This window comes from Cervus canadensis, chromosome 16 (genome assembly GCF_019320065.1).
Source record: "Cervus canadensis isolate Bull #8, Minnesota chromosome 16, ASM1932006v1, whole genome shotgun sequence".
Lineage (NCBI taxonomy): Eukaryota > Metazoa > Chordata > Mammalia > Artiodactyla > Cervidae > Cervus > Cervus canadensis.
Window position 1 is genome coordinate 55,282,566 of NC_057401.1, and position 25,039 is coordinate 55,307,604.

The 25,039-nt window shown below is 47.3% G+C and overlaps 1 protein-coding gene across 4 annotated transcripts in view; it reads right to left on the reverse strand.

Moving 5' to 3' along the window:
* TRIO (trio Rho guanine nucleotide exchange factor) overlaps window positions 1–25,039 on the reverse strand; it is a 366,334-nt gene that overhangs the window by 118,330 nt on the left and 222,965 nt on the right. For all 4 annotated transcript variants that reach the window (XM_043488447.1, XM_043488443.1, XM_043488445.1 and 1 more), the window contains 8 exons: window positions 19,048–19,243; window positions 17,761–17,927; window positions 15,795–15,914; window positions 14,590–14,781; window positions 14,036–14,185; window positions 10,138–10,252; window positions 6,797–6,912; window positions 3,532–3,654 (listed from right to left, as the gene is read on the reverse strand). In XM_043488447.1, coding sequence (XP_043344382.1) covers window positions 3,532–3,654; window positions 6,797–6,912; window positions 10,138–10,252; window positions 14,036–14,185; window positions 14,590–14,781; window positions 15,795–15,914; window positions 17,761–17,927; window positions 19,048–19,243 — 1,179 coding nt within the window. The remainder of the gene's footprint in view (window positions 1–3,531; window positions 3,655–6,796; window positions 6,913–10,137; window positions 10,253–14,035; window positions 14,186–14,589; window positions 14,782–15,794; window positions 15,915–17,760; window positions 17,928–19,047; window positions 19,244–25,039) is intronic.

Consider the following 25,039-nt stretch of genomic DNA (forward strand, 5'->3'; position numbering starts at 1 on the left):
TAGTCGCCAGGCTGTCTTTTGCTCTTATTATTTAACATGCGTGCATATATTTTTACTTATCCATCATGTTACTGCTGGTTTCTCCAATCAGAACATGCAATCCATGAGCTCAGCACAGAGAGCAGCTCTTGGTACACAGTATGGACTCAAGAAATAATTGTTGAATGAATGAATGGTGTGATTAAAACTAAGTAGAACGAATCTGCTAATCCATGAAACTTTATATTTTTAATTGATACTTTTAAAATTCATTCATGTATTGTATTTGAATTGTACTTGAATTTGTATACATTCAAAGTGTATTTGAATTCACAGAATTACAAGTTCAAAGGACACAGAAGGACACAAAGTGAAGAGCCTTCTCACTCCACATATGCCTGTTGCCTGTATCAACTCCATGCGCATGATGCCGGACATTTTGTTACATACAAACAAGGGTCTGTATGTATTCGTGTCATTTTCTCCCTTTCATTTTTTTTGCATAAATGCACATGACAACCACTGAGGGGCACCTGGCGCCTCTTCTAACAACTCCTGCTTCTCCTTCATCAGCAGGACACAGCAGCCTCCTTGCTTGCGTAAAGAGCTTTTTCTGAAAGCAAATTTCTGTTTTTAAAGTGTACAAATAATATAATTCGAACAACTTTGTCTTTAGGCATAATCAAGCGATTGGAGTAAAATAAAGGCAGACTGAACACTTAAGCCACAAATTCAAAACAGCCTTATTCGTGGTGTTCTCAGGTGATCAGAAACCTGGAAATGATGCAGATTCAATGATCTTGGACATTTTCTGGTCAAAGAAGGTATTTGGCACAGGAGACACGGGCAATCAGGGAGCCGTGTGGGGAGAAGGTGACAAGACTGTGAAGGTCAACATAAGGCAGCGGGTCTCAAACTTCAGCATGCATAAAACCACCTGGGGAGATGGTTAGAGATGCTCCATGTCAGGTCCCGCTCCCAGCGAGTCCAGGTCAGTATGTGCGGTGTCTGGTGAGGACCGAGGTCTGCTTCTAAGTAAACACCCATGGCCTGGATGCAGGTGGTGCGTGCAAAGCATTTTGAGAAATTACTGCTTTGAGTTGCCAAGGAATCAAGGTGAGCCTTAATCAGACGGTGAGGAGAGGCTTTATTTCCATTAACCCTGAAAACGTTAGATACTAATTATGTAACTACTGGATTGGAAGATGTCATGTCAGAGCAAGAAGAAGGTTTTTCTACGTAACAAGAGAAAAATGACTTCTCAGGAGACAGTAAGACATGGGTGGGGGCAGGGGTGGACAGAAGGTGAGCAAGGGCCTCACTTCAACACGAAAAACTAAATGATGTCTCCCAGCACCAGAGCGGGAGGTTTTCTGATGAAAAAGAAAAGTAGCCAGAAACCAAAGAAAAAATGCTAAGAAAATAAAAAGTGCAAGCTGCTCTTTTCAAAATCCATCAGTTTCTCTTAGCAAAATGAATTCAGTATACCCAACAGACGAAACAGCTCTGTCTATTCGGAAAACACAAAGGTCAAATTTCACCTATGATTTTAGATGTTTCTGTTTTTTTTCTTTTACAAAATATGAGGCAAAAATATGCCTCTTACTGCTCATTCGTCCAAAAACCACAAGCCAAGTTTGAGGAAAAGGAACATTTAGGAATAATGGGAAAGCCCCTCCATCCAGCCTCTACTGGGGGCACGAAGCTGCACGATGCTTCGCCCTAGACGGTGATGTCCGCACCCGCTGTGTGCCCCCAGGTTGTGCCCAACGGCTGTCTGACTGCACACGAGGCCGGCAGAGCACAGCTTTCACGGGAATTTAAGTTGGGGCAAAGGAGCAAAACTTGAAGCTACCTGAGTGGTATGGTATCTTAGGCATTTTCTTTGTATCTTTATAACCGAAGGACACTCAAGAAACAAATATAAATCATCGAATGCACACAATAACTGTATTTATTATCCAATTACTAACAAAAAATAACAATTACACAGCCAAAGCCGTGCTGGAGCTAGAGGAAGGGAAGGAAAAGACGTGACGCTTACCTGCAGAGGCAGCAAAGGCCAGCTCCCCTCAACTGAGCAGGCGGGGGGACCCCTTGGAGCACCTGTGGCCCCTCTGGGTGTAACCCCCCACCAAACGCCAAGGCTCCCCACCGAGCCCCACTGGACTGTGGGCTCCTCCAGAACAGAGACTGTGGATTCCCACAGCCCAGCACCCAGAGGCTGAACAGAAAAATGAATTTACAGCTTGTGGTGGGGGCGGGGCCCGGGGGAGCAGTGCCCAGGGAAGATTACCCGGAAGAGTCAGAAATTGCTACAAAAAGCATGAAAAAGTACAAATCGACATGATACAAAGTAGCTGTTGTCATCCTAAATGATTTAAAAATTCCCCATTGATATGTTCTCAAAGCCAAGTTAAGGGCCAGCCGAGAAAATCAATCTTCTTACCTTATAGGAACACTACTCTTTAACCAAAATTGTCACCCAGCTTGACACTGATTTTCTACTCTTAAATCTGAACTTATTTCCAACTTTTTCTAAAACCTTAAAATCATCCAAAACAGAGGTGCTTCTGAAAACTGTACAAAGAATGCATATTCAAAACTCTGAAAAACAAAAAATACCACCGGTTGAGAAGCTAAGCCTAAAAACCTCAAAAATGTTTTAAGGTTAAAAAAAAGGAATTAGCCCCCGCAAATATGTATTTCAATTGAGAAAATATTCATGCCGATGTGTGAATTCTTACATACTTGCTTAAAAATTCATAGTTACATGCGCTGCGTATGCCTTGGATATGTATTTAATTCTGCAGGAAAGTGAAAATGCCTCCAGCAGTATAAACCTATGAATAGCTACTGACATAAACTGTGCCAACCATCAAGCCCAGACAGCTTCAGGGCTGGACAGCCAGGCGTGATGCTACTGTAACAGTTTTCACTGCTCAAGACAAGGAAACACCCACAGGACCCACCTAAGTCAAGCTGGGAATACCAGCGTTCCATAAAAATAGCAAGTACTTGGAAAATACCTTCGGAAATAAAACGGAATGAAAATAAGAGAAGAATAATGAAAAGGACCAAGAAGCAAGAAAAATTTAAGGAGGTGTGGGGCTTTCCAGAAATCAGAGGAACAAGAGGAAGCAGAGAAATGAAGGTATGGGTGGGGACAGCGTGAAAAGGGCTCAGAATGATCCCTAAATTAAGGTCTAACAGCCCCTCTGGCTCAGCCCGTTCCTCCATTTTATAAGGTAGGTCTTCAATGACATTTTTAAGAAAGACCTTATTTACACAAAGTAGGATTCCCTGGTGGCTCAGATGGTAAAGAAGTGTCCTGTGTGGGTTCAAACCCTGGGTCAGGAAAATCCCCTGGAGAAGGAAATGGCAACCCACCCCAGTATTCTTGCCTGGAGAATCCCCATGGTCATAGGAGCCCGGTGGCTACAGTCCATGGGTCACACAGTCGGGCACGACTGAGCACGTACACACATGAGGTTTGAGGTTATCTGGGGAACACCCGGCAGCCACTCAGGCCTGGGGCTGCCGCGAGCTCACCTTGGCGGTGATCTGGAACTCCTCATGCTCCTTCAGCAGCTCCTGGGTGTGCTGGATGCTTGAGCCCGTGGAGGTGTGGGTGGAGAGGTAGAACTCCCCACTGTCGTGGATCCACTCCAGAGCCTAGACGCGGGAGGAGTGGGAGAGAGTTCAGGCCTCAGCGGTGGTGAAACAAGGCCTGGCTCTCCAGCATCTCATTTAAACATCCGCAGGCCTGGGCTGGCCCGCCAGCTAGAAATGCTCCCTCAAAGAGAAACGAGAGTCTCAAGTGTGTATCTTCCTTCCAAAAGGAGAAGAAAAAGTTGACATTCTAGAAAAATGGGGTTGTGTCACTTGGGCATCCACAAGGCCTAACAAGTTCAAAAGTTTCTTATCCTTGGACCTAAAGGACAGTCAGAGCGCAGTGAACATCCTTCCTCAAGAGTACTGAGACAACGTGCATGAGGTTGGATAGCCTGAAATTGCTGAACACTGACATTCATGTCATGGGACTTGAGAACCCTCCTGGGGAGTTCTAACTAATAAAAAAAAAAAGAAAGAAAAAGAAAGCAGGCGCAAAGGCCCAGCTTTCAAACGTGCAACTTGAGGCCTTTCTCCTTGTTCCTGCCTTCAGTGGGCCCTCAGGCAGCACCCACTTGCCTTCTGGAGGTTCCACAGAGGAGCCTCCTCATGACATGTAAGATGCTCTGGGCCAGGCTTAACCTCCCGGATGGAGGAGAGAGATGACCCCCCCTTGGGGAGAGAGGGGCTGGCCAGCCTCAGGCTGCAACAGAAGGATACATTCTAACTTCTATTCACTCCTTCATGTTTTTAGATGGAAGCAGTTTTTCCCCTTCTACGGGCATATATAGCAAATGAAATCAAACTTGCTTAAACATACGCATCTAAAAAAGGAACACTATAGAAAAGACATAAAAGCAAAAGTGCTTTCATATCTGCCCTCAAAATCTCTGGGTCCAGTGTGATTTGCTGGTCTAGGAACAGAAAAATCACTTTCTCTACTAGCACTTTTTTTTTAAGTGAAAAGAAAGCCACAACCCATAATACCTTCCATGAAGCATCCTGGCTGAGAATTTACTTTCGTTTTGCCGGAGTGTGGCTATTCCACCTCGAAAGCAATGTTGGCACCGAATCAAGGCAGAAACCATGGAGGTCAGTTCCCTCAAAGGTCCCTAGCAGTTCTGCTCACACAGGGAGTGGTGCCTGAGTGTCTACCACGGAGGCAGGTGACCCGGAGGGATTCCCGGGCTGAGGAAGGCTGGGATGGGAGAGAAGGGTCCTGGGCAGGAGGAGGCTGGAGGGTGACGGGGGCCCTTGGGGGTCACAGGGCCTGGGACTTTGGCCTGGAAGTGAATGGGGCTGCCGCGTGGAAAAGGGATTGGCGAGGAAGCAACACCGGTTAGCAAACTGGTCCAGAGGTGTAGACGGGACACGGGCTGGGCTGGTTCCTGAGCTGGCTCAGAGGGCGGGAGGGGAAGGCAGAGGGCCCCGATGAAGGGGTGAGGATGGGAAGATGAGGGGAAGGCAGGAATCAGGGAAAACACGGGGGGCGGGGGTGGGACACAGCACGTGGGGAGCCTCGGGTCCACTTTGGCTTTGGTTAAGGCCACAGTGGAGACAGGCCAGGAGGGAGGTGGGGTCTCTAAATCTGGACACCAGAAACGGAAGGTCAGGGCTGGGAGATACCAACCGCGCGCGATAAGGGAGAGGAAAGAGAAACAAGAAAGAGCCCTGAACTGAACGCCAACTTGCAGGGGTGGAGATGAGGAGCATCTTGGAGCAGCCTGGAGCCCCGAGGGCTGCGGAGCAGGGCCGGGGTCACCGGCCACAGTCCCACCCGGAACCCCAGGGCCTCGTCCTGAACCCTCGAGCCGGCCGGGGCCACCAAGGCCAGCATGTCCTACACGCTTGGTATTTCCCGCGAGTCTGCTGTTACTGTAGAGAACAGAGCCCAGCCCGACAGGGCCGCAGGGCTGATGGTCATCCTCCGTCATGGCAAAAAGTGAATGCTCTTAAACTTTCGGCAAATGAGCTGCCTTTAGCAAACAGCAGCAGCGCGTCCCATTATTTCTCTTTGTCAAGGGAATTATTTACAATGTTGTTCTCTGACGCTGAATGACTCCTTGTCTTTCAACAGAGAGATAAGAAAGATGTGTGAGAGAAGATGATGAAACCGTCTCTAATTAGAAATCAAATCAGGCCCAATCCATTTTAAAAAATGTTAAGAAAGCAGACTTTAAACACTAAAAAATACTACTGCTCGCTGCCCCTACTGGGCATTATGATCACTGCATCCTGGAGAGTCAGTAAAGATGAGGCAGAGGCCGGGTTAGGGTCAGGGCGCCAGGTCCGGGGACCCTGAATCCTGCTCCCGCCCTGGGACACCAAGCAGTCCTGGCCAGCAGGCCTCACAGTGAGAGACTGACGTCTACCAGATTAAAGAGTCTGCTCCCCAAGAGGGAAACCCGTGCAGAGAAAACCGATCTTTCTGTGATTGGACGCCTACTCTGGGTCAGGCCCGCGTCAGCTTTGCAGGAGGATGGAGCAGATGGTGCAGGTCCGGCGCGGTCTCCGGGGACCAGGAGCCCTGGGGGGGCCCCGGGAGTGAGACGGCTCAAGGGGTTCCGAGGAAAGCCCCCTCCCTGCCTGCCTGCCCCTCCGGACCCCGCACTCAGAGTCCACGGATTCTCACGTGACTGTTAAGACCAAAGAGAAGTGACGAGAATCCTCCCATCTGAGTTACAATCAGAGACTCTACCCTAAAATGACTTCCCCGACTGACCATCGAGGCTGAAGGCCTTGATCCCCAAATGACTTCAGAGGGGGCGACACGGCAAACGCACCCTCTCCATATCTCTGCCTCAGCCACAGACACGGCAGAGTTTTTGGACTCTACCGAATTCTGAGAAATGCTGCCACAGTTCTTAACTTTAGCTCCATTTATCTGAAGAGCAGAATTTGTATCTTGAAAATATAAACACAGCAACGTAAAAAGTTGCCCCCTGTATTATTTTTCCAGGGACTGAAATCACCATGATGGTGACTGCTGGGCAGAGCTGAATGGCGCGCTTGTTGAGGCCAAAATCAGCGAGTGAGACACGTGCATGAGAGCGTGGCGCTTTCTGGCCACGAACTTAAGTAAAAGGCAAGGCGGTGTCTGGTCATGAGGGCGCGATCAGCCGTCCGCTGCGGGGCCAGCAGCCACCCCTCTGACGGCGGCGGCCTGAGCGCGGGGAGCGGGGCCGGGGGCCGCGGGCTGACTGACCTGCTTGGCGCTTCGCTCGAAGACCACGTACTGCTGGCACTGATCCAGCCGCCGCTTTCTCATGGTCCAGTAGTGCAACACCCTGTTCTCCCGCTGGAAGAGCTCGTTCAAGATGTCTGAGAGAGCAAGGAGAAAGCCGCACGGCGGGGCCCCCCGTCAGTCAAGGTGCCCAGGAGATGACAGTCATTTTCATTTAGAGACTTTTAAATGCAAATGCCACTGCAGATCGTCAGATACTGAGACACACTGCCTGCCTGCCCGGTCTTCTTCACACACCTGTCCACACCGCTCCAGCTCACTCTTAAGACTGAGGTCACTGCACACTGAGCCGGCCCCTAACCCCTCAGGTCGGCAGGGTCGGTGGGGTAGTGACTGCGCCCCCTCTGTGGGAAATCTGAGGATGGCTGGGGAAACAATACTGGGAAAACACCAGTATTAGGTATTTTGTGCGAGACCATGAGAATGTTCCTGTGCAAGGAACTTCAGCCGGTCTCCAATTAAAATAAATAAATTAATTTACAAAAAAAAAGACACCAGTCAAAATGGCGCAGTAGAAGAAAATGATGGGTGTTAAAAACAAAACCAAAACCAAACTCTTAGGAGAGGGAAGGATGTGAAGTTGAGAATCACAAAGCTAGAAAGGAAAACGTAAGACAACAATCTGATTACATGAGAATTAAAATTGTCATGATCAAATAAAACAGGGCATGTGTAAAAATATTACACAAATTAAGAGCCCAGATAAACTACTGGGAACATATGAGACACAGATCTAATTTATTGACTAGTGAATGGGAAAAATACGAATAACCTGTTGGCAAAGCAAGCAAAGCATACAAACATGAAGGTCGTGATTTTATGAAATGATATGTGGCCAACTAAAAATACGGACACACGTTTCGTCTCACTCAAGCAGTGGGATCAGTTTTTGCCGTTTTCCTGGCGAGGACCACACTGCCCAGGGCTGCAGGGACAGAGGAAACCTGCATAAGTACATTACTGAGGGAGGGAGGTGGAGTACAGACCCTGCAGATGGTAACTGGGCGTCAGGTAATGACAGCGAGGTGTGCGCACCCTTGAGCCAGGAAATAGCTTTCAGATACGGTGCTCACACAAGCTCCCAACACGACCTCTACAGATGCACACACAGAGGAGCTGTTTGCAAAAACTGGCAGCAACGTGAGAGAGCGTCAATTAGGGGTCAGGTTAAATCAACTATGGAATCAGGATAGTGCTGGACATGAAAAATAAGAGAACAGATCTCTAAATTCTGATACAGAGTAAGATTATTACTGAGTGAAAGAAGAAAATTGCAGGGGAATATAGTCCCATTGTGATTAAAAAAAAAAAAAAAAAAAACACACCACGAAAACTAAAAAGCCAGATGCGTGAGTTGAAGCTACACATGATTCTGTCTTCACATGTCATGTCCATCTACACGCAGAGAAGGGATGCACAAAGGTCCTCACAGAGGTTACCATTGGCAAAGGAATTAGGTAATTTATATAAGTCTGTACACTTTCAAAATCCTTTAGAGTGAGTCTGTTTTTACTCAAGAAGTTTATAAAGTAAACAGATTAAAAAAAAAAAAAACTTTAGAAAAAGATTCCCCGACTGGAATTGCAAATCAAATAAGTGATACCTGGAATATAACTTTATTGGAAAACAACTTTTCCACAAACATTTACCAAGTTCCTCACAGCTGAGTGCTGTGAGAAGCAGGAGCCTGACTCGCATGTACCCACAGCTTGGTGGTTGATATTGCTATGGTCTCTTTGCTTGAAAAAGTGAACTATTTTAATGAAACTAATTAGGACTGAAACTTGAAGCCTGTCAAAAGATTAACCTACCACTTAAAATGAAATGGCTCTAAGTCTTTTCTGGTCTATTATTTCTGTAGCCTCTGCCCGAGGCAGCGCTGAGGCTCGGGTGAGGATGGAAGCTGAAGGAACAATGCCCGAGTATCAATAGTTTTAAACAACTCTCATCATTTCCTGAGGACCCATTTCCATGTCATTCCAATTCAACTTGTAGAAACAATTATGATTAAGTTGAAAATGACATATCACTTGGATGCATTTTTATTGCAAAATAGTCAAATCAGAATTCTATGGCTTAAAAATTATCAGTAGCCTTAACTTCCACTTGTCTCAACGCTACCTACAGTTTAGTATAATTGCTCCCAGGTCTTTTTAGATGCATTTCCGAATGTGCATATGTGGTTTTTACAGATTTTTAAACTCAAAGGATACCCATCTACATAACTTCTGCAATTTGCTTTTTATTAATAATGCTTTAAGTATACAAAAAAGTGGTAACACAGTGTAGCAATGAAATGGGTATATCATTTTTGTGATTTAAACTTTTAAAAATAATTTGCCTATAGATAATTCTGGTTTTCATTTTTCTCCTGATTCACATTTTCACTTACTTTGAATAAAACAGTCAATGTTAATAATATCTTGAACATGTTGCATTTTCTCCCTCAACTTGACTCAATAAATTATAAACCTATGTTTATTAAATATTTTATTACTAAAGTAAGATAACTTACAATTAACTTTAATGATATTAAAAAGACATTTAAAATGAACCCCTAGTGGACATTTAATTTCCAAATACATGGATTTTTTAAAAGCATCTTTGATACTAATTTCTCATTTTGACATTAGTTTCTCATTTACATGCTCTCTTCTCTTCAATCACCCTCTGTGTTACTTCAGTCTTCTAACTATTGAGGCTTTCAATGGCTAAGTCAAAGATCTCTCTTGGCAAATGTCACATTGCACTTGAAAAAATGGGTTCTTTTCAAATATCTTTTGATACTGATTTCTAACATAATTCCACAGTGATAAGAGAACAGACTGTGTATGACTTCAATACCTTTAGACCATGAAATTCCTGCACCTTGTTTTATGTCCCTGGATATGTTCCAGTGTCTCCTAGTTTAGTCTATAGGAACTGGAATAGAATTTTTATCCTACTGTTGTGTGAAAACTGTATAAATCTTAATTGTGCTGAATCGGTGCAGGGTGCTTTTCAGGTCTACTATATCCTTCTACTTCTCTGTATTTTCATTCCACAAATTTTTGAGAGTTTGATACTGAAACCCCAACTAAAAGTCTTAATTTATCTACTTAAAAAATTGTAATATACAGTGGAACTATATGTAACTTAGTTCTGTATCTTCCAAGTCTCCTGTAAATGTGTTATCATACTTTAATAATTGAAAAAAAATTAAAAACACCTGAAAAAATTCAAAAGTTAAAATGAAGCCCTGAGATAAGACTTCAGAGCACGTGCTGTCAGCTCAGCGGCTGGCCGAGCCCTAGCGGACTCACTTTTCACTTGCTGCTCGGGGGCTTTGATGTGGGTCACCATGCCGGGCATGTTCACGCTGTTCCTGTGCAGGTACTTCAGGAAGACGTCCGCATTCCTCCTGGCAAGCGTGCAAGCCTAAGGAACGAAGCAGAGCAACGTGTTCACACAGACATGTCTTCGGTGTATAGGACTGACAGAAGCACGGGGCTCTATCATACATCTAAAGTGTCCATCTGGCCAACTTGCAGTCTGGAGAATACAAAGGCTGAATCCCATTGCAATAAAAAAAAAAAAACAACAACTCAGTCTTGGCGCCCTTGCTCCGATGAAACCAGCTGCTCTGTTGAGAGCCACCTGTGGCGAGGTCCAGGTGGCCAGGGACTGAAGGTGACCCCTGGGCTGCAGCCAGAGAGGCAGGGAAGCCTTTCTTCCCAATTTAACCTGGAGGTGACTGCATCCCTGGCCAATACCTTGATCGCAGCCCTGGGAGAAACTCTAAGTTGGAGGGCCGGGCTAAACCACGCTGGGAATTCTGCAGAGGGCAGACAGTATGTATTTTCAGCTCTCAAGTCACGCAGTCTCCATGTCTCAGTTGTACCTACTCAACCTGCCCACTGTAGATGAAGGCGGCCACGGATGACACTTAAATCAACAGGAGTAAAATGCACTTAGCGGTCAGGTCTTCGCCTGTAACCCTTTGGTTTAAGCCACTGAACTGCACGGTGGTTTTTTATATGGTTTTACTGCCATAAAAGACAACCGACAGCACATGTTTAGAAGTCACAAAAGTAATTTCATTCATGTATTAAAGTTTTCTTTAACAGAAAAGAGATAAATATAAATCAAAATGGTTCAGGGGGGAAAAATCCCTTAATTATATTAGAAAGGGAAATATCTTGCCCATTGCCTAGCCCAGATCTGGAGTCAGTCTTTTCCTCAAGGAGCTCCGTGTCCTTGTAAGTGAACGGTACGGAGAGCCCCAACCTGGCTCGGCATGAGGGATGCTCGTCTTCAGTGGGCTGGGAACTGTTCCCAGGCCTTTTCAGGGGCTGCAGTACCTTTTTTTTTTTAATGAGAAAAATACACCATGAGCCTCTACTGATCAGACTGAAATAAGCTGCCATGTCAAACAGCAAGGGAGCCATGAAGACTGCTAGGGTCATTTCAAAAGGACATCTGAGCCAGCCTGACTGGAAGGGGCTCTCAATGGCAGGACAAGTTTAGGATATGAAAAGACAAACACCTGATTTCAATGAGTGACTGAAACACACCAAATGTTAAAATCCACGATGATGCTACAAGAACACATTGATCATATGCAGAAGTTGCCAGGGCAACAGCTCATTATTCTGAAAATCATCAACAGAGGGAAACAGTCACACATAAACCCCACATTATTGGGCCAAACTCTATTCTAGCGTAACCACAAAGCTGAGGAGGGAATAATTCCATCTAACCAAGACAGAAGGAACGACAAGACTACCACCCTGGGGCAACTCCTAATGAAGTGATACCAACACTGGGCGCTAAACCCAGTGGATGAAAGGCTGATGGGGAAGTACACAAGCGATGCGACGGGCTTACCGTGTCTCAAGTACTGATAAACCTTCAGATCACAGAGACAGCAGGAGGAGACGGTGTGTGTCCCGAGGCGATGCCATGGGAAATACACAGCTTCACCCATGAGGTACCCTAAGCAGGCCCCACACACTCACTCAAACCTGAACCTGATCAAGGCCCTCAATCCAGCCAAGAGAAGTGGAGAGAATCCCGGATGCTAAGTGACCCAAGGGATGCAATCACCAGACCCGGGATGAGGGAAACTCCACAGCATGAATAATTCATTTCTTTACTTAATAAATGCTAATAAAAGGGAGGATAGGTTTAGGCTAAGATTTAAGAGACATACCAATCAAATCAATGCATGGACCTTGTCTGAATTTTGATTAAATCCATGTATAAAACCAAATTCATGGGACAACTGGAGAAATTTGAACACTGCTGGATTTTACATAAAATAAGAGTTACTATTACTTTTTCAGATCGGAAATGGAATTGTGGTTACAGAATGGTTTCAGATGGATTCCCTGGTGGCTCAGATGGTAAAGAATCTACTGGCAGTGCAGAAGACCTGGGTTCAATCCCTGGGTCGGGAAGATCCCCTGGAGTAGGAAATGGCCACCCACTCCAGTATTCTTGCCTGGAGAATTCCATGGACAGAGGAGCCTGGTGGACTACAGTCCATGGGGTCACAAAAGAGCCAGACACAACTGAGCGACTAACACTTTCATATTTTCAATGGTTTTAGAAAGGAAGAATTTGAATGTTTAAACACACACAGAAGTACTTATAAATAAACTGGTATAATACCTAGAATTTAAAATTATCCAGGCAAGATGGGCATATGCCCACATGTTGGTAATTATTGAAGCTGGGTGAGAAGTACAGAGGGGTTCATTTTCCATTCTCTCAATTTTTGTACACATTTTTAAACGTCTACAATAAAATGTTTAAAAATGTCCAACATGTCAAAGACATAATCCTAGATGAATGAAAGAAACTGACCCGATTTGTGGTGATTTTTGTTCGTAAACTTAAACAGCAGAGACAAGCAGGGGTGGGGGCTTCAGGTCCTATCTGAACAGTTGCAACAGGACACCCCGGGAAGCTCTGTTTTCCTACCTTGATTTACTTAAAAGAAAATCTCTGTGGGAGAAGCTCATAACAGGTCAGATACTAGGTTTAAGAGTTTTCAAAGAGTTACAATTCATTCTCTCAGACCAAACAATAACTCTAATAACTCTGTCAGCTCAGAGGATCACCTTCAAAATGAAACAGAAATGATTAAATGTGACAGGAAATGATGTCTGTGAGGTTAGGATGTTGAAGCCACGAGGAAAACTAAACTCCTTCAAGCAACACTGGACAATAAACACAACATCTATTTTCAACAGGTCTGAGTGGCCACCAGCAGAACCCAGGAGGTCATTTTCACAAGTAGAAGAATGCAAGGTGGGAAAACTGTTCCAAGTTAATGCAACTAAACCTTTCGATCCCTTTTAAAAATTTAACTGTTGAGAAGCACACCAGTGACTCGTGTGTGACTGTATATGAAAATAACAAGGCAGGCTTGAAAAGTGACTTATTTAAACCTTCTCAGAGTTAAGACTTCCAGCTGGGCCTGAATGGGATTAAATTTCTCTTGCAGGAAACATTTCCTGAATAAGTATTAGTAACTGGTCCTGTGACCCCAAGGGGTGTTCCTGCTCTGTGTCCACTCTACACTGGGCTCACACATGTTCTGAGATGGTCTTTGTTCCTAAAAAGACTAAATTTCCAAAGAAAGATTATTTTGAGCTCTAAGCATTTTTGTTTCTGCAAATCTATTTCTGCATGTCTGTTCAGAATCACTTGGTATTGGGACTTCTACCCATTCTTTATACACACAGATTTCTGTCTAGCTCTTTCTCTGTGAAAACTAGAATGAGAGCGTAAATCACAACTGAAAAAAGACTTCAAGATCTCTGATCAGTTAACTTGTTGCTGATGCAAAAGTGAAAGGTGACAGTCACTCAGTCATGTCTGACTTTTCGTGAACCCATGGACTGCAGCCCGCCAGGCTCCTCTGCCCATGGGATTCTTCACCCATGGGATTCTCCAGGCAAGAATACTGGTGTGGGTAGTCATTCCCTTTTCCAGGGGATCTTCCCGACCCAGGGATCAAACCCGAGTCTCCTACATCACAGGTGGATTTTTTACCGTCTGAGCCACTAGGGAAGCAGGGTCACCCCTTCACTCCCTACAACCGGGGCTGTGCGAGGACGAAGGCATCCAGACACTCCCCAGGCTCAGGTGGACCCTCCTGGGTCTACGAACCCCATCGGCAAGGCACCAGCACCCAGAAGGCCGGCTCCGTACCTTTAGGAACGCTTCCTTCTGTTCGAGGTGCTTGCTGATCATGGGGGTGACGTGGTCTGTCTCGGAGTTGGGGCCTAGTTTGTCGGCCCCTCCGCACCAGTCCTCTTCCCTTTTGTACTCCTGCTCCAGGCTCTCCAGGACGCTGCAGACCTGTGGTGGGACAGAGGCCCGGGCTCAGAGGGGCCTCCTGGCAGGAGACGGGAGGGACAATCGGTCCTGGCCCGAGCACCAAGGCCATCGCTGGACGTGGGGACGCACGCGGGCTTTTCAGAGCATGGACAGATGAAAGGGGATTTTCCTGTCTCTCTCTGCTCTGCTTCAAGACGTATATTTAAATGAGAGGGAAAAGGATGTCTCTCATCAGATCCTTTCCAAATTGTTATTCCCTGATACTTAAAGGATAATAATCCTAATAAGCGAGAATAATGCTAAATCTACGGGGCTGCTCTTCTCTGCTACGCTGGGACTTGACTGGTCCGGGAATGCCTGGCCAGGCAGGGGCTAAGTCGCCCAAGGGAGTTGGGCCCGGGGAACGCGTGGGCAGGGGCCCCCACCTGCTCCGAGGTCTTGTAGAAGGCCACGGACGCGTTCACCAGCTTCAGCCGGTCTTCCATCTTGAGCATGAGCTGCTGCCAGTGAGAGGCCACCTTCTCGGCGCAGTCCCGGATCATGTCCATGTCGTAGTGGTTGGCCTGCAGCATGGCCTCGGCCTTCTGCTGGACCTGCAGGGCGCTCTGGTGTGTCTTCTAAGGGGGGAGGGGAGAGGGGGAGGCTCATCAGTGGGGGGGGTCACGCCACACACTCACGGGGAAGGCTGCAGCTTCTTCCGTTCTGCTTGCTTTCACAGAAACAACTCCAGTTAACACAACTTCATTAGGACACTTAGAAAAACACAGCCAACAGGTTAGCAAAAACTTGTTCTTATGCTGACCCACAACTGTTTGTGTTTACCCAATGAAGGATGAAACAAATGCCTTAGGAATTTTCCAGCATGGGTCTTGGCTGCGGGGTTTTCAACTTTTGAGAAACAGCAGGAAAAAACCCTTAGCGGCCAATATTCTAAAAAAACAAAGCTGCTGAAATGTTCCAAGTGTATTGTGTCTATTGATCCTTCTCATAAGAGCAGCCAGAAGCAAACGAATGAGTGGAGAAAAGGGTGGCCTAAGTGAACACTCTTTATTTCACTTGGACCTTAAACTTTGGACTCAAGTCAGAGGTTTCCAAGAACTATTGATTTAAAAAAGAGAGAAAAAAGAGACACAGTTTAAAAAAGCCAAGAATGAACCAACTGTGCTCTCTGGAGGTCCGTGCCAGACAATGGATCTATGAAAATCCATTGCATTTATGAAAATAACAATGGCTCTATGAAAATAACCCACCCCCAGTGCGCGCCCTGCTCTGTCAAGACTGGTCATACAGCAGCGGGCTGTGCCTCTGAGACCAGTAAAATGGACGAAACCTCAGCCGAGACCCCAGCTTGGGCGCCCTGGTGACGAGGTGTTCCTGCCAGGGGCCTGCCAGGCAAGGGACAGCAGGGGGTCAGCTAGAGCCACCCCTCGGCCTCCGGGACCCTTGCGGTGAGGTCGCCCTGGCAGCATCTCCTCCTCCTATGATGTACTAACTGCAGGTTTGCAGGCGTCGCCGTCCTGGGTTCCATGGTGCCCCTCTTGGCTCCCAGGGTCGGGGCCTCGGGAGGGGCCCCAGCGGACTGGCCCTGCGGCTGGCGGGGCCGGGCTCCGGGCCAGGCCTGGGTCCTCACCTCGATGGCGTGCTGGAACTGCTCGTGCTCCCTCTGCAGCTGCTCCGCCTCCTGCAGCGAGCTGGCCGTGATGAGCCCGGCGTTCAGCATGGACTCTCCGTTGCGGATCCAGCCCAGCACCTGGAACACGACACATGGAACTTCCAGCAGCAGTCCCTCCCGGGGCGTCTGGGCGCGGTGCAGCGAGACGTGGCCCAAGGGCTGGGCGGTCAAGCAGCTCCTGTCGGCTACAGAGCACTGACTTCCTTGTGACCCTACTGGCAACAGCCTGCTTCCCTTCCGTGGGACCTGAGCGTTAGGTGCTGCATTCTGAAATTAATTCTGGGGCCTCCCTGGTGGCTCAGTGGTAAAGAATCAGCCTGCCAATGTAGGAGACACATGGGTTCGATCCCTGGTCCAGGAAGGTTGCACAAGCCTTGGAGCAACTAAGCCCGTGTGCCACAATGACTGAGTCTGTGCTCCAGAGCCTGGGGGCTGCAACAACTGAGGCCAGCGTGTCCGACAGCCTGTGTTCCACAATGAGACAAGCCACTGCAATGAGAAGCCTGCACACCGCAGCTAGAGAGTAGCCTCCACTCGCCACAACTAGAGAAAAGCCCAGGCAGCAAGGAAGAACGGGCACAACAAATAAATAAAATTTTACACACACACACATATATATATATAAAACCTTAACTTTAAAAAATAAAAGTAAAATTAATTGTCATGCTTAGTTTCAAGTGAAAACTGAAAAACGTTGAGTATTCAGAGGAATGATCATTAGTCCATGGGTCAAAACAGACTGCGAATCACACAGTAGAAAATCTACTACTGCAAAGAGTTTCCTGATAATAAAAAATATATGTATCTTTCACTCCTTTAAGGCCTCAGGAACATGCAGAATAAGCAAACTGCTTGATAAGCTCCTCGATCTCACTAACATATCTTCCACGTTAATGTCAGTGCTGAGACACTAAAGGATGTCTACTGAAAATCAGGACCACCCCACCAGTCTCAGCATCACGGAACCACAAGTCAGTTCTGACTGTGGAGGCCACAGGGAGTGTGGAAGGTCAATCTGGACAGTCGCTTATGGAAGAAATTGTTGGTTACCTACCCAATACCTACTTTCCTCATCTCTTTTATTCAGAAAAATCCCAACTTGTGGAAAAGAGCTTGAGATAAAGCCACTTCTCAGCTACCAAGACAGCTTGCTACAGGTATGATGTAATTTCAGCCATCGAGATCAAAGCAGGAGCTTCTGGGTCATTTGGGGAACATCTTTTTTTACTGATCCAGGTGCTGCCTATTCTTGTCATGCTTTCCCCTTCCTGACGCCTGGAACGTGGAGGTGATGGCTGGGGCTACAACAGCCATTTGGCAGCCACTGGGCAACCAATTAAGTCCCCTCTGATCAAACTTAACACGTGTTTTTCTGGGCATCTACCAGGACCCCGGGAATCCATACTTCCATGGTGTCCCTGCTCATGAGATAAAATGTCATGGACAGGCTTAATACACACAGGCATGGAATCCCATGGGCACTGAGCCAAAACCAATCTCTTCCAGATGTCCATTTTATTTTGCCATGCTATCTGGGAGGTGGCAGTATAGAGTTCTGACAACACAAAAAAGACCCCAGCCATACACAGCCTGTGGTCTGGGCCAGATTGATAATAGCTTATCTGGGGAGGGAAAAAAAAAAATCACATATTTATTCAGCCCAGGAAGCACTGCATTCGGAGTTTCAGGCAAGAGATTACCAATGACAAAACAAGGGAAGAGGAGGTGACTGGCAGGTGATCGGCCTGCCGGGTGGCGAAGGCTCTTCTCCTCCGTAAGCACACGGCTGCCCAGGCACTGGCTGCCTCCACCCGCGGGCAGCAGCTGCGTCGGGCTGTGCCCTGATGAGGGCCGACCGCCCAGCGCCCGCACGCCCCCGAGGGCACGCACGGCCGGCCGGCCGGGACCTCGGCCGCGGGCTCACCTGCTTGACCTCGGCCTGCAGGTGGCGCAGCTGCACACACTGCTCCAGGTGCTTCCGGTGCTGCTCGGCCGCCAGGTCCAGCTCCTGCTGCTTCTCGTGCAGAAACTCCAGCAGGTCCTGGACCCGCGTGGCCATGTCCACATCTCGGTCGCAAAGCAGCTCCACGCCTGTGGACATTGAAGGGACGCCCTGAGTTCAACCAGCACTTCAGCCTGTTCTTAACAGGTGCATGATGTACACGCTGCACCTGGAACCCCACCTACCCACCCTGCGGGGGCCAAGCCATAACTGGGAAGGCCGAAGCCAGCAGAGGGGCTTACGTGCGCCTCCGAGCACGCGAGTGTGTCTCAAAGAGTGAGTTTGATGGGGTCCAAAGCCAAATTTAAGGTACAGCTAATCAAACCAATGAGGGAGACCTGGGTGGGGAAGATCCCCTGGAGGAGGGCATGGCAACCCACTCCAGTATTCTTGCCTGGAGAATCCCACGGACAGAGGCGCCTGGTGGGCTCCAGTCCATGGGGTTGCAGAGCTGGACACGACTGAGCGACTATGCACAATCAAACCGACCTCATTACCTACCTACCTGCTTTTCCCCATGTACTGATATCTGGTCAAAGTGAGAAGTCCTTTATAAACGAGAGAACTGTGGCTCATTTTTGTTATCTACCGCATACCCGTTCAACTCTTGAGAAAGCACTGAATCTGACTTGTGTAACAGGAGTAATGCAGTATGCAGTTATTTGCTAAATTTCTAACGCTACAGTCCCCTCCAAGGTTTTGAGCCTATAGTGACATCTGCTGGTACAATGTAAATTAAGAAAAAAAAAACAAAGGACGTGAAAATATTTTCTTGGGGTTTACTTTTCATTCATGGAGATACAACAATAAATCATTAGTAAAATGAAACTTCATGACAGTGGAAATAACATGAAAGAATATTAGGGGGAAGTACACTAGTCAGAATGTTAAATGTGACCGTATCACGTGGGTGAGGGCTTCCCTGGTGGCTCAGATGGTAAAGAAACTGCCTGCAACGCAGGAGACCGGGGTTCAGTCCCTGGGTCGGGAAGATCCCCTGGAGAAGGGACTGGCTACCCACTCCAGTACTCTTGCCTGGAGAATCCATGGACAGAGGAGCCTGGTGGGCTACAGTCCATAGGGTCGCAAAGAGTCGGACAGGACTGAATGACTCACAATCACTTTCACGTGGGTGAAAGCAAGCACACGTTTCCATTCAGAGGGCAGGCACGAAACCCGAGTGCCGGGGTGGGTGGCCGCGCCGCTCACCGGAGGCCTGCACCTCGTTGACGTACTGCAGCAGGTCCTGGCCCTGGTGGATGACGTCGAAGGTCAGGTTGTTCATGGTCAGCGCCTTGTCCGCGTGGTGCTGCAGGCGCTGCTCCGCGATCGTCAGGTCCTCCGTGTCGAAGTCATTCATCTGCTGAGAAAGCTCGTCGTTCCAAGACTCCAGGTCTGAGATGATCTGACAGGGGAAATTATCTGCTCAGGACCAAGACGTGAAGAATGAACACCTGCTGCGACACCTCTCAGGGCCAAGTCAGGGAGGAAGAGATGGATGACGCTGCGTCAGAGGGACACAGGAGCCAGCAGATGGGGCTCCTACCGGCTAAAGATGGGACAGTTAGACCCTAAAAAAGTGACCACAACTGAATCAAATACACTGACTATAAAGAAGCCCATTCACTCCCAGTGACATGAGAAGAGAAGAGCTGAAATGCAAAAAGTTACTGAAAAGCTCTTTGGTTCTGATTAAAAGGAATCAAAATTGGTTCTTAAAGGAGAAAACTAATTATTCAAGCACAAAATGATGAAGCAAGGTTTCTCTTTATGGTTAAATCTAGCTACTAAGTGTAGACATAATAAAATTAGAAACCTTCTAACAAAACTCCTAGTAACGCCTGTTCAGGTCAAGGTGAGCAGTGCCGAGTGGACTACCAGAGGGAGGCTGACGGGGCACCTCCCGGGGCTGCGGACTGCCCGCAGCGCCCCTGGAGACAGGGGGCCAGACAGGACCCAGGCCGCCCTGTGCAGGAGCCACGCTGGGTCAGCCGCGGAGCTTTGGGAACCAAAGGAACCCGAATCTGATCGGGTCTTTCCATCTACCTTCTTTGAAGAAGGAAATGGCAACCCACTCTAGTATTCTTGCCCGGGAAACCCCATGGACAGAGGAACCTGGTGGGCTACACAGTCCATGGGGTTGCAAAAGTCGGACACGACTTTGTGGTTAAACCACCACCACCATCCACCTCGTAAGGTTACAGACAATGCCAAGGAAAGAAACACGGTTAAACAGCCTAGTAGAAATCAAGTGAAAAAGGGCAAAAAGTGGGACTCGGTTCTTTTGATACTTGTTACTTCAACGAGTCATCACACAGAAAAAAAGAGAAGGGCAGAGAGAGACAGTTCCAGATGAAAATATTAACCACAAATGCAGGAGCAGACCCCATGTGCCTCCTCCCTGCCGCACTTGTAGAAATCTGAACAGAGGCTGAGTGTTAGCAGGTAACAAAGAAACACTCTTAAATTGGCACGGTGCTTGGGATGTGGTTATGTAAGAAAATGGCCTGCTTTTTAGAGGTACTTACAAAGTCTTTAGGAGTGGAACACTACCAGCTGGTAGAGTTCTTCCTCTAAAACACCACAGCACAACAATATCGAAAGGAAGATACTTGGTAAGGTGGGCAAATTCATCGAATTTAGAGGACAGGCACGTGGAAGGGCATTGTACTATTCTTGCTACTTTTATGTAGGTCTGAAAACTTACATGATATATTTTGTAAAAATAATGACCAAAATTATAAAATCCAGAAAACAGGCAAAACTTTCTTGTGAACAAATATTATCTCTACATTTCCCATGGATCCTAATTTATTTTATCCATAGGAGCTGTAGCAAAATGAATTTGAGAATGTGAGAGTTTACACAGAATCCAGCTGTGAGATGGGAAAGAATAAAAATCTTAAGGCTTCTCCAATTCCTATTGCCCAAATCTCCTTGATTTCTTCTTTTATTACTGGGTCTGCATAATATATATGTCCATTACATTAATTTATTAAATTATATTCATTTATAAATTAATCCATCTATAATTATATCCCCCTGTAAATTAATAATTTTAAATAATGCCAAGTTAGACACAAACCAAGAAGTCACAAGGAAAATATTTTTTAAAAGGAAAAAAAAATTTAACGTAACTTTAACCTTGATCTCTACTCCAAGGGGAATTTTCTTTCTTAATGTTTGTTTGCTTTCTGACCCTGAGGGAGAAGAATTAGGTGTGGTGATGAGTTACAGACTCAGCCACAGTGCCTCACACGGACAACGTCAGGCTCAGAAAACACTCAAGAAATGGACAAAAAACAAAGATCAATGTGCTAAAAGCAGCAGGATTCAAAAACACTCACTGAGCACAAGGAAACCCTGGCGACGGCCAGGATCAAGGAGCATCAGGAAAAATCCTGTCCCCACGCTTGGCATTACGGCTTGTTAATCACCACGCAAGCCAAGAAAATAAACCTGTGGCAAACACAAAGCTCAAGCAAGCGCAAGGCTTTTTTGAACAGGATTCTTTGAAGAAATAACTCAGATACCATTTTTTTTTTAATGTATCCCTGAATTTTTAGAGAGTCTTCTTCTTTCTAAATGTACAGAGAGTTATGACTGCTTTCTGTAACTGTCACAGGATCCTGGCATAAGGCTTTGGATGTTCTTTTCATATCAATGGAGCAGACTTTATTTGGGCTATCTGGAGACTGAAATCCCAATATTCTAAGCCACAGGAAACCCTGCTTCACTTTTGAGAGATGGAAAGGCTATTTCAATTGAAATACAAGTGATACAGGGGATTTTTAAACACTGACCAGGTACCATGAATTTCTACCATGAAGATCACACCATGCCTTCTACGGGCAGTCAGACGGGGCACTTTCCCAGACAAGAGAGGAAATCCCAGCAAAGCCTAATGTGCTCAGGTTTTCACATTTTCAGGATTACTCCAGAGAAACAGAAGGCTCTCAGGCTATGACATTTTAAAAGCTTTTAGACTCTCTTTTAGCTGGTCTGTGACTGAACTGTAGGCTTAATTTCTCAGCTTAGGAAAACACTTATCCCTGGCTGAGCATGCTGGCTTTGTTTGAGGCCATGCAGAACTCTGTGGCTATTGTGGGGGGAAAATGCATGTTTTTGGTTCCTGATCTACATTTTAGGTTTTTGGTTCCTGATCCACTATGAACAAAATTAGTGGAGGTGATGGAATTCTGGCTGAGCTATTTCAAATCCTAAAAGATGAAGCTCTTAAAGTGCTGCACTCAATACGCCAGCAAATTTGGAAAACTCAGCAGTGGCCACAGGACTGGAAAAGATCAGTTTTTATTCCAATCCCAAAGAAGGGCAATGCCAAAGAAAGTTCAAACTATCATATAGTTGCACTCATCTCACACGCTAGCAAGATAATGCTCAAAATCCTCCAAGCTAGGCTTCAACAGCTCATGAACCGAGAACTTCCAAATGTACAAGCTGGATTTAGAAAAGGCAGAGGAACCAGAGATCAAATTGCCAACATCCGCTGGATCATCAAAAAAACAGAGAGTTCCAGAAAAACATCTACTTTTGCTTCACTGACTATGCTAAACCCTTTGACTGGGTGGATCACAACAAACTGTGGAAAATTGTTCAAGAGATGGGAATACCAGACCACCTGACCTGCCTCCTGAGAAATCTGTATGCAGGTCAAGAAGCAACAGTTAAAACTGGGCATGGAACAACAGACTGGTTCCAAATTGGGAAAGGAGTGCGTCAAGGCTGTATAGTATCACCCTGCTTATTTAAATTATATGCAGAATACATCATGCAAAATGCTGGGCTGGATGAAGCAAGTACAAGCTGGAATCAAGATTGCAGGGAAGAATATCAATAACCTCAGTTATACAGATGACACCACCCTTAGGGCAGAAAGCGAAGGGGAACTGAAGAGCCTCTTGATGAAGGTGAAAGATGAGAGTGAAAATGCTGGCTTAACACTCAACATTCAGAAAAAAAAAAGATCATGGCACCTGGTCCCATCACTTCATGGCAAATGGATGTGGAAACAATGGGAATAGTGACAGACTTTATTTTCTTGGGTTCCAAAACCACTGCGGATGGTGACTGCAGCCATGAAATTAAAAGATGCTTGCTCCTTGGAAGAAAAAACAAACCTAGACAGTATATTAAAAAGCAGAGAAAGTACTTTGCCAACAAAGGTCCATATAATTAAAGCTGTGGTTTTTCCAGCAGTCATGTATGGATGTGAGAGTTGGACCATAAAGAACGCTGAGCGCTGAAGAATTGATGCTTTTGAACTGTGGTGATGTTGGAGGAGACTCTTGAGAGTCCCTTGGACTGCAAGGAGATCAAATCAGTCAATATCAAAGGAAATCAATTCTGAATATTCAATGGAAAGACTGATGCTGAAGGTCTAGTACTTTGGCCACCTGATGCTAAGAGCTGACTCATTAGATAAGACCCTAAAGCTGGGAAAGACTGAAGTCAGGAAGAGAAGGGGGCAACAGAGGATGAGATGGTTGGATGGCATCACTGACTCAATGGACATGAGTCTGAGCAAGCTCCAGGAGATGGAAGGACACGGAAATTTGGCCATGCTGCAGTCCGTGGGGTCGCAAAGAGTTGGACACGACTGAGCGAGTAGACAACTACATTTTAAAACAGGAGTTTCATGAAAGTAGAAACACAATCAAAATAAAACTTTCCCTTTTGCAGCAGCATTAATACAAACAAAGCCAACTTTTTTTTCTTTTTCAAATACCAGAATGTCCTGGAAAGAGTACTTCAAATAGTGTTTCTGATTGCTTCTTTGTATTCCCTGATTGAAACTATTTAATAAGCAGCTAAGTTTACAGGAGTAATTTCTGTGCAATGGAGGTGAGAGAGGTGGGCAGCTACGCTGGCTCTTCTGTTCATGCACTGCTCCCTGACCCAGAGACGCCCAATGCTGCTCCCTGACCCTGAGACCCCCCCGATGCTGCTCCATGACCCTGAGACCCCCCGGTGCTGCTCTCTGACCCAGAGACGCCCAATGCTGCTCCCTGACCCTGAGACCCCCCGGTGCTGCTCCCTGACGCTGACGCCCCCCAGTGCTGCACCCTGACCCAGAGACGCCCAATGCTGCTCCCTGACCCTGAGACCCCCCCGATGCTGCTCCCTGACCCTGAGACCCCCCTGATGCTGCTCCCTGACCCCAAGACCCCCGGTGCTGCTCCCTGACCCTGAGACCCCCCGGTGCTGCTCCCTGACGCTGACGCCCCCCAGTGCTGCACCCTGACCCAGAGACGCCCAATGCTGCTCCCTGACCCTGAGACCCCCCCGATGCTGCTCCCTGACCCTGAGACCCCCCTGATGCTGCTCCCTGACGCTGACGCCCCCCGTGCTGCACCCCTGACCCAGAGAAACGCCCAAATGCTGCTCCCTGACCCTGAGACCCCCCGATGCTGCTCCCTGACCCTGACCCTGACGCCCTGACCCCCGGTGCTGCTCCCTGCGCTGACGCCCCCGGTGCTGCCCCTGACCAGAGAACGCCCATGTGCTCCCTGACCCTGAGACCCCCCGTGCTGCTCCTGACCAGGACGCCAATGAATGCTCCCTGACCCTGAGACCCCCCGGTGCTGCTCCCTGACGCTGACGCCCCCCAGTGCTGCACCCTGACCCAGAGACCCCCCAGTGCTGCTCCCTGACCCTGAGACCCCCCAATGCTGCTCCCTGACCCTGGCCATGGCTGGACGCGATGAGCTGAGACCAGTGCATCTCTTCTCTCTGTGGCTCCATGTAGATGGGAAACTCAAGACCAGAGCCCTTGAGCAGGTCTGACCAGGCAACATGAGCAGAGTTTAACTCCGTGTTATCACTGGTTAACAGTCAAGAAGGCCTTTCTTTAATGTAATAAAAAGGCTGATGGAAGTTCAGACAAGCAGCCACGAAATGCCCCATGAGATGCCCACATACCAAACTGCCACTTGGGGCTGGGCCGAGTCCCAGAACCACTTCAGGCAGAGGGTCCGTCAGCTGAGGGAGCCCTGCACCCCTCTGCCTTCAGCAGTACCCAGAGTCTGGGCCCCCCTGCCCTCACGGCTCTGTTCTAAATGCAAGTCAAGTGACAAAGAGAACGCGGTCTGCAGACCCTGGCTGGCGGGCACAGGCCACCTGGGATGCCTGGAGGTACCTGGACAGGCAGCAGGTCCCCCCCAGCAGCTCATGCAGCCCTCGG